At 43.2% G+C, this 9,631-nt stretch overlaps 1 protein-coding gene across 1 annotated transcript; it reads right to left on the bottom strand.

The window, feature by feature from the left end:
• Nucleotides 1-708: 708 nt before the first annotated feature.
• On the bottom strand, nt 709-5,542 carry kcnmb2a (potassium large conductance calcium-activated channel, subfamily M, beta member 2a). Its single transcript, XM_026149829.1, has 5 exons — nt 5,422-5,542; nt 2,488-2,625; nt 2,191-2,361; nt 1,719-1,914; nt 709-1,495 (listed from the first exon to the last, which is right to left on the bottom strand). The coding sequence occupies exons 2-5, from the start codon at nt 2,544-2,546 to the stop codon at nt 1,211-1,213; spliced, it is 711 nt and encodes a 236-aa protein (XP_026005614.1). The 5' UTR covers nt 2,547-2,625; nt 5,422-5,542; the 3' UTR covers nt 709-1,210.
• Between the last annotated feature and the right edge of the window lie 4,089 nt (nt 5,543-9,631).

Here is a 9,631-nt window from a genome sequence, read left to right as displayed (position 1 = left end):
GTGTACCCTGCCTTTCGCCCTATGACAGCTGGGATAGGCTCCAGCGCCCCCCGCGACCCTGAAAAGGATAAGCGGAAGCGAATGGATGGATGGATGGATGTACACTCAGGGCATTATATTTCCACACATTTCTCGAGTATCTGTAAAACAAACAGTCTATATTCAATAAGCAAAGGAATAGATTAAATGGTCAAGATTACTGAGTGATTAGAGTGTGAGCAGCTTAAAACTTTGAAAAATTGATAATTGAAGAAGCCATATTCAAGCAGAGGTGCATCTGTATTTGTTTTCTACCTTGTAAATGCTGAGGGATTGATCATTTGTTACAGTTACAAGCCAGACACAGCCAGCGAACTACCACAATGTAAGATGTAATTTCAAATAGAAAATTATTATAGAGATGTAATCAATAAAAATTGTGATCCTGGAATACAAAATCAATTTATTTAGTCTGGTAGGCTGAGTCAGCGCACATGTACGCTGTGTCATGATGTCTCTGATTTTTCACTCATTTTCAGTCCAGTCCTTGTACATGAACATTTTCAAAACAATGTTCTATTTGTTTGTTAAGCCACATAACATCTATGAATCATTCACCACAGAACAGACAACCTGGCAGCGCTGCCATGTTGTTACTAGTAGTCTGTCACAAAAACACACAATTTGCTCCCATTTCTTTAGTTGCCAAACACAGTTTGACAGGCATAAAACAATACAACCAACAAAAAAGCTATTAGCTGAAAACTTCACTTATCATGGCATGCTGTGGAGTGTAGCCTTAAAAATTCTGAAGAAACTGGACAACTGATGAACAAAAGAAGAAGCGGCACATGTTTATCAAAATGCTTTCCTATCATTGTCACATTGTTCGACATCATCAGCCACAGACACTTCTGCTCAGACAGCGATGTTTTTCTCCATCGGTTCAAATATTGATTCGTTTTCGTCGGGTATGTAACACTTGTAAACAAGCACTCTCAGACATTTTTACCATGCTTTAACATCTTCCCAACCGCGCTCAGATCTTTATACAGCTGACAGTTCATTCACATTTATACACTTGCTCTGAGGTGAAAATCAGCTGCTCTGAGTGTCTCAGCTGAAGAGAACGGTTTGCGAGATGCAACAAAACATTCATTTGGTTCCCAGCAATTCCTTTATGTCGTGCGTCCCTCACAAACCATCAATTTCTTGGTTTATTTTGATTTTTTCATGTCTTGAGCTTCCCTATCTCTTCACACAGTCTGGAGAGGTACTGCGTTAGCTTCACCATCATGATGATTAGGGCCCCTCCTGCGAGCGTGCAAGACGGCCAGAGCAGCGAGTGGAAGACGGCGCTGTGATCGTACAGGCGAATCAAGAGAGTCATCTCCTGCTGCTCGCTGGGGTCGTAGTAACACGGGACCTGCTGGTTCGCCTTCAGTCGCTCAGAAATGTTCAAAATCATGGCGTGCATGGCTGTGCTGTCCTTCTGACACCTGGGCACATAGAAACACTGCAAGGACAGGAGTGAGGGACACAGAGGTCATCCAGAGGGCAATCAGCCAGTCATACTTTTTTGTTTTTTGGCACTCAGAGCTACTTTTGTTTTATTTCACAACACGCTATCTGACATTTCTGAATTGGGCATCTATCGCCGGGCCAACATCTGACAGCCATTGTCAACATTTGAAACAGTTCAGTAATTCCCAGTATTTTCTCTCTGGCACCGTACTCACTTCAGAGCTGGCATCACGGGTCTCTTCATTGTGAGATAAACGGCTGACACGGCCTGTGTTATTGACGCTCACATAGACCTGCAGGCAAGGGTATCTGGATATCCTCCAGCAGTCTGACCCACAGCTGTAGGAACAGTTCATGTCTGCTGTGACCGTGGAGTTGAGAACAATACACACACCCTCCTCCGTCCACACGCTGCGTTGACATTTAAAGGAAGATCCAATTTATTACGACAACAAAAAAGAAGAAGAGGAAAGAAAGACAGCATTCGGGATGTTATGCCATGAAACGAGCTCAGTTTGGAAAGTGTAATCTGCTCCTGGAGATCTGGTTTCATAAAGTATTCATTTTTGCATTTTTCCCGCTTGAACGAGCAAAGAAACAGTTTGCCAACAAGCACATCTGATGAATAAAACATGTTTCTGAAAGAAATATCAGAGCCGCCTCCTCCAAACACTAGCAGGCCTGTACCTGTCTGCATAGGACCGCAATATGGTGATACCCAGGACAAAGTACATCATGACTGAAGAGAGGATCATCCCAAGTCCCAGAAGAATGGCCCGATCTTCTCCGGGCTTCAGAGCGGTCACCGTCTTCTTCTTGTCCAATATATCTACCTCTCGAAATTTCTGGTAAATTGTCCTGATGATGGAAAATTAGAAGGAGTTAATTTTTTTTTTTTAAAGCTGTAGCTGAAATACTTTTGGCAATCGAAGTCCTCTTGACATTTCATACTTTTTCAAGCCTGAAATGATGAGAATCTGTTACCTCCTTTCATTTCCTCTTCCCGATCCTGCTGTATTTCTGGCCCCTGCCACAAAGAACATCTTTCCTGGCGACGACAATGATGGTGATGCACGTCCGCCTGTGTCTGATGAAGCAGAATGGAAAGGCTGCTGGAAAGACCTGTGAAAGAGTGCAGCCGGTTTTATTTTTAAGATCCTAAACCAGTGGTTCTTAACCTTGTTGGAGGTACCGAACCCCACCAGTTTCATATGCGCATTCACTGAACCCCTCTTTAGTGAAAAATAAAATATGATTTTTTTCAAATTCAAGACATAGATTTGTTTTTTATTGGTGCACAAAATGAGCCGTGCATGTCACGGTGGAGGCTCTGCCGAACCCCTGAGACCGACTCACCGAACCCCTAGGGTTCAATCGAACCCAGGTTAAGAACCGCTGTCCTAAACAGAGCACAAATCCCGAGTCGGTGGTTCCAAGGGAGATTTGTAAGACGTGAGAATCGCAAATCACGCTTTACCTCTGGTGCATATTGGCTGTCAAAACACACTACGTTCCGGTTAAAGTAAACACTACTTCAAATAGCCCTCGAACAACAGTTCCTCATTATGCTGCACTTGATATGGCACGCCCCGCCAGGTAAACATCTCATTTTGAACACAAAGAATTCTACAAGATGACGGACTGCCACTGATGAAAGGCGTTCATGCTGACGTGGCACACGTGAAAAGAAAAAAAGAAAAAACCTACCTGCTGTTTTCTGAACACTGTCAACACAAAGTCATTTGCACCTATTGAGACACAAGAGCAACACCTTGCATGGGCCTCCTCCACAGGTCCTACCACTGCAAGAAAACATGCAGCATTCAGTGCCGCTGTACGTACAGCTTCTTTAATATCATTAGCTTTCATGTAATTGAATAAGCACCTGAGACATTAGGAGTAATTGGTCATCTTTAAGTTCTTAAAACACTATTAAGACTGCATGTGCACGCTGTAACTTGGGGTGAATTTCCCATATTGTCACTGCTTTTATTTGAAAATCAAAAATCAGTTCCTCCGCAGGCTGGAATTTATTTAGAAAAAGCTTCTATTTACGCCCCAACAGCCCTCCAAAGAAAACATTAGCTTCATTCAAGGCTCAAAATGGAAGCAGAATGAACACGGCCTCTTTCTTTTCTTTCTTTTTTTTTCTTTTTTGTTTGTGAGGGGATAACAACCCTGCCAGAATGCTGGGACCAGAATAGTTAGAAAACAAGCCAGCAAGTTCCTCTTAGATGAGTAATTTCCTTATTGTATCACATTCCCAGCTGCTTAGGGGAAATGTAGCTGAGAGACAGCTCCAGTGTGACACAAGACATCTGAAGGAAACCATTAATGTTATCAACAAAATGCGCTTCTCTCCAAACACTCCACACGAATTTGCATGCATCCCCACAACAAAGGGAGTCACTCACACAAATTTTACGCTGTGTCTTATTACTTTTAACCAGCCCCCCACACACACACACCCTGCCGTTGCCCCTCGAGGGCCTCAAGCTCGGTGCATAACTGTATTGATTTCAGCTAAACGTGGACACCCGCACACACAATTTCAGAGAGAGACCCCCTAACTCCATGTGTCTACTTAACTGTCAAGCAAAACATTTTAAAGGCTTTGAAAGCTGTAAACGTGTTGGCAGCTGAGCCTTGTGCTCAGTGCAGGTTTGATTTACACTGGCAGCACAACAGCCTGTGAGGAATGGGCCTCGACTGTTCTCGCTGGTAAGTGAGGCTAACCAAAAATGCAGCTGATGAGGTTTATTTAAAAGTGATGTTAACTCAAATATATTTCTAGAGATGTCTGGAAATGTGCTATTTATGTGAAATGTCTCAAACTGCAGTGAAATAGTGTTAGAGGCTCAAAGAGCCTGTCGACAGTTTCGAAAAACACGAATTTCTTCATGTCTCTGCTTTTTTTTTTAAAAGTCTACTTGGTCTGCATACTGTCCAACCCCACAAAGCTCTGCAGGGTGACAGTTTTTGCGTGCTTGAAGAGATTTTCCAGCACCGAGTGCTGGTGTGGAAATGCTTACAGCAGCAGGAACGTATTGTTCACACTTTCCTGTTATCATTTTAATGAACATCCTGAGCCAGAGGCCGATACGATCAGCCAGCGTCCCCTCATGTTTTCACGGGTGTGTCCTTAGTTCATGTTTCATCCAGCTGCCTCGCTTCAATCTCGGGAGCGCGAGCGAGACTGAATGATAGTGAACAGAGCTGGCACGTGGTAGCTCGCGTAATTGTGGAGCCACAAAAAAGAAACACAAGTGACCAAAAAATAAAAAATGAGAAAAGAGAGATTTAGAAAGATTGCAAAGGTGCACAAAACGGAGGCAGTGAAGAGATGACAACAAAGGTATGTTCATGTTGTCCTTCCAGTGATTATTGCTTTCCCATCATGTGTCCCAGTGCTGGTCCTGCCCCTCAGCAGCCCACATAGGTACAGTATAAGCGCTTTACAGAGGGCCACAGAGTAATGCTGTATAATATGCAGGGGAAAGTGAGCTGCATGTTAACTAAATCAGCTATTTATTATTGCAGCAGTTGTGAAGGTTGCAGCGCTGTTCCTCCGACTGAGTAAAAAACATATGATTCATTAGGCCACTCCAGGAGGAAAATCACAGTGTGCTCCATTCAACAGGTCAATGCACTGCATCTAAATCTGATCGCTTAGAAATAAATAGCACATGCACCAGATCTGTAAAAGATTCAAACTCTTTTGTATCCGTTTTGTGCTAAATGTCAGCTTTCCGCTGTGTGCCGGTTCTTTTTTTAAGCACACATGGCCTGTGTTTCTCCCCCGGTGTCCGTGATAATCTCTTTCTTTTCACAGCCGAAGTGAAGTAAGCCCCAGCTTTTGAATTAGCTTATGCTGAATTGAAACCGCAGCGATAACATGTCAATTCTGTGAAGTCCTACCTTTTGTCGCTCGTGGTGGGGGGGCTTGTTGTGATAATCCAGTCTTTGGTGTACAACTGTCAGCAGAAGCTCTTCCAAATGCTGCCCAGGCTCCTGGGGACAGCAGCTGGCTACGTCTTATTTAAACTCTTACCCCCAAGTGAACAGGATGCCTGCCATACCTGGGTCAGTAATTTGAGTTCCCTTTACAATGCCTTAAAATGTGTTGGGCAGCACAATGATCAGACCTCTGACTGGGCCTGTTACTATGTTTGTGCGCAGCAGTTACTTCAAACGCTTCTGGCCTTATATTGTACATATGTCTATATCCATTTACTTTCCTTTATCCAGTTCAGGGGCAGGCTACACCCTGGAGAGGTCACTAGTCTGTTACATGGCTAACGCTCAGAGACAGACAACCACTCACACTCACATTCACACCTATTACAATCACAGTTAACCACTGACTGCATGTCTTTGTGACTGTGGGAGGAAGCTGGAGCGCCTGGATAAAAACCACACAGATACGGGTTGGATATGCAAAAACCACACAGATGGTGGATTTGAACCCTTGCTGTAAGACAACAGTGCTACACACTGCACCATAGTGCTTCCCCATTTACAGGACGTTTAGGCAAATTCAAAGTCAAATGCTGTGACAAGACAAAAAAAAGAAGTTGCAGCTACATTGTGGCCACAAGGTGTCTCTGCAACCTCAAAAAGTGGAAAAAGATAAACGTGGAGGGTGGCTCTCCATCCACTGATTGAACATTAAACGTGTAACTCAATTCATTATGAGGGGTGATGCTTTCACTCTGGTGGAGACATGGGTGTTAAAGTGTGATTTATTTATTTTTTGTAGGGATATATTTATTATTACGTGTGTGAAAAGATCATGCTGATCAGGCAAACCACATCGCTGGGATATCCCTGCTTTTATTCTATACGGGGGAATCTTATTGCTTTTTAAACTTCTGGCTCTCTTCATTAAAAGCAAAAATGACAATTAAATCCACTTAAAAAATAAAGACTAAAGATAGCAAGAAAGAAAGAGTGAGAGCAAACATTCGCTCAGAATTTAATCTGCGAAATTTCTAAATCTTGAGTGATGTAATCACATGTGATGTATTTTATAAGGCTTTTACTGTTTCAAGTAACCATGAGTAGAGATTTTGTACACAAATGCTTTTTTAAGCTTGAAAATAAAACACAATTTGCAGATTAAATCTGTAGAGTTTTTTGGGAGGGTTTTTAACCTGTTTTTACCACTTCCCTTTAAACAGTAATTTCCTCAACAGCCTGACCAGATGGTGGATTTTACTTCACCGACCCTAGCTGATGAGCCATCTTGACTGCAATCTCTCCTCATCCCGTTTGGTTTTGAGCGATTGAGCGAACGTCTGCCCTTTTCAGTTATAGCACAAGATCTGATACTGTCACTGCTCACTACTTGACTTTCTCTGCATCGTCCAGCTGATTAACAGTGTACACTGTACAGTGTAACACAAGACAACCTCCCAGAAGAACCACAGAGCTCCTTCCTGCCACTCAGCTCACATGCTTGCTGCTGTAATTATACCCTGGCCTTGGATTTGGTCCTTAAAAATAATGGTCCCTTCTGCGTGTACAGTAAGACAGCAGGAAGAATTTGTGCATAGATATAGCAGGATGAGGGGGAAAAATGCTCAAGGGCAGATGGAAAGGCGTTTGTATTTATTTGAGGTTATATCTAAACTTAGCTACAAAGTGCAGGCTGTCTTCAAGCACCACATTTGGAGGTGAAATAACATGCTAACAGGGGGGTGGATGGGTGGGTGTGTGTGTGTGTGTGGGGGGGGGGGGGATGAAAGGCGATTCTGCGTCTTTGTTTCTCTGGATCTAAAAATAGCTCATGCTGAGCAGGCAGTGAAGCTGAGCTGCAGTCCCTTCTCTAGCTCCCTTTTTTCATTCTTATTCCATCTCTCACTTTCTCACACACAAAAATGCATCACCCTAACGGTGCACGGGAGGTGGCTTGGAGAGCCAGCGCGGAGCGGCGTTTTGGGCCAAGCTGTTCCACCCCTGTCTTTAAATTGCTGTCAACACAGAGCACCTTTGGACGCAGGGCCCGGTTTTAATATTTATGTGCTGACTGGCGTGTCACCTGTGCATCCATCCGCTGAAAGAAATGGCAACATGAGACTCCAGTCTAAAGGTTGGGATCCTCCAATGTACACATTAACATCAGCTGCTCAAAGTTCTGCATGTGAACTCTTCAGAAAGCGGTCAGAAGCAGGCGTTGCTTGTTCTGACAGGTTTGCAAACACCAAAAAACAGAAGAAACAAAGAAAGAAAAACTGACCCACTAGTGTCAAATTATTTGTCCTTATCTAAAATATACCCACTAATCTTCTGTTCATGATCTTTCACACACACACAAGAAAAAGACATACTGCAGTTGCTAAGGCACTTGATAAAGCCTGGTCTTGTTATTGTCCTGCAGATTAGTTTCCCGCCCACACACACACTCCTAGTCTCACAATTATAGAGGGAAGCTGTGCTAACCCTGTTTTAAGGGGTAACAGCTGAAACACAAGCAGACTTTGTAAACCAGGGGTTTCTGCACACATGCATGCAGAAATACCGTACATATATATCTATATATTCACATACAGTATAGAGTATGTGCACGTGGGTCAGGTGAAAATGGGTGAGCAGGATTTACACTTGCAGAAAAAGGTGAGTCGATTCACAATATTTGCCTCTGGAGTGAATCATGTATTGCGTAAAGGCTGGCGCTGGAGATGAGGAATTTGCTTCACATTTCTTCACTTGGCAGCCAAAACACCCTCACACAGTGGGAGTGATGGAGCACATATTTCTGTTTCTCATGGCTCGAGGAGAGAGCACCAGAGGCAGAACGTGGGAAATCACTCGGAAATTAACTAATGGAGACAAACAGCACTGGTGCCATGTTTTGTGAGATTTTATAGCAAAGTTTTGTGTTGTGGTCCTTTGTTTTTCCTCGTGGAGCTCCATCTCGACTGGGGATGCATCAGCTCTGGGCTGATACTGTCCATCCATCAGTTTTCTTCTGCTTAGGTGTGAAGAAAATGGGTTTGATCCTGGAAGCTTATATTGTGAAGTGGCAGTGCTAACCACAACACCAACCATCACCCGGAACCTCGGGTGATGGTGATATTTGCATTTTTATTGCAAGCAAACAATAGGTTTTTCTGCTTGGCCTCCCCTCTACACCAATCAGTCACGACAAATGCCTACTGCTTCTGCTGGAGCTTTCTTCCTGTTAATAGAGAGTTTTTCTTTTCCACTGTCACCAAGTGCTCGCTTGTAGATAGTCGTCTGACTCTTGAGGTTTTCTCTCCATTACCTTGCAAGATAAAGAAGCATGAGGTGATTATTGTTGGGATTTGGGAGCTATATAAACAAAAATGTATTTATTGTTTGTTTGTTTTTTACATTTTTTTCTCCACATACCCAGTAACACAACACAACAATAAATATTGGCCACCGACATATCAATATCAGTCTATTTGGCTAATAGTGGATCCGTAGCGTAGTGATTTGTATGATTGCTCTGCCAAGCAAACAACCCCTGGTTTAATCATGAGGGGACACACAAATCCCTTAGGGGTTGTGACAGGAAGGGCACACAGTGTTAAAATCTACCAAATCAAATGTGCATCGCTATCTGCTCTGGGGACCTCTTGTGAAGAAGGATAGGTGAAAATAGCTTCAGTCAATCTGGCCACTATCTGTCGCTATCAGTATTAAGTTGCTATATCAGTGCATCTCGAATCTAATATCTTCTGCACTTAAAAGTCTTGTTACATATTATCAACCCATACATACATGTGAATGCATGGCATAAGGTATTGGAAAGGAATTTTCAAATGGACAAGACGAGCTTTGAGATTATTGAGTGGGAGGATCAAACTGCTCAGAGGCTGGGGAGTAAAAAAAAAAAAAAAGCACTGCACTATCATACTTTATCTGCTACAGGCAAATCCATCTCTCAGCTACACAGTTAATAAGATACAAATGAATGCCCGTTTCACACGGCTTCCTTCTGATTACATGCAAATACTACACTACTGCTGTATTATCAGCGCTGCTTTGGTTACAGATGATGCGGCAGCTTTGGCAGAACTCTATTTAGCTGTGACTAATGACCAGTCGCTGGTAATTACCCACACATTACTGTGTTGTGGCGGTCGGGTTACGAACACGT

The sequence above is a fragment of the Astatotilapia calliptera genome, chromosome 18, assembly GCF_900246225.1.
Source record: "Astatotilapia calliptera chromosome 18, fAstCal1.2, whole genome shotgun sequence".
In the NCBI taxonomy this organism is placed as follows: domain Eukaryota; kingdom Metazoa; phylum Chordata; class Actinopteri; order Cichliformes; family Cichlidae; genus Astatotilapia; species Astatotilapia calliptera.
Note: the sequence above shows the minus strand (reverse complement) of the source record. Positions and strands in the feature narration are given on the sequence as shown.

Coding starts and splice junctions, on each gene's coding strand:
- kcnmb2a (XM_026149829.1), bottom strand. CDS start 2,546: ATGTTCTTTGTGGCAGGGGCCAGAAATACAGCAGGATCGGGAAGAGGA. Junction 1,915..2,190: donor TTGCGGTCCTATGCAGACAG/GTACAGGCCTGC, acceptor ATGTCAACGCAG/CGTGTGGACGGAGGAGGGTG. Junction 1,496..1,718: donor CCCGTGATGCCAGCTCTGAA/GTGAGTACGGTG, acceptor CTGTCCTTGCAG/TGTTTCTATGTGCCCAGGTG.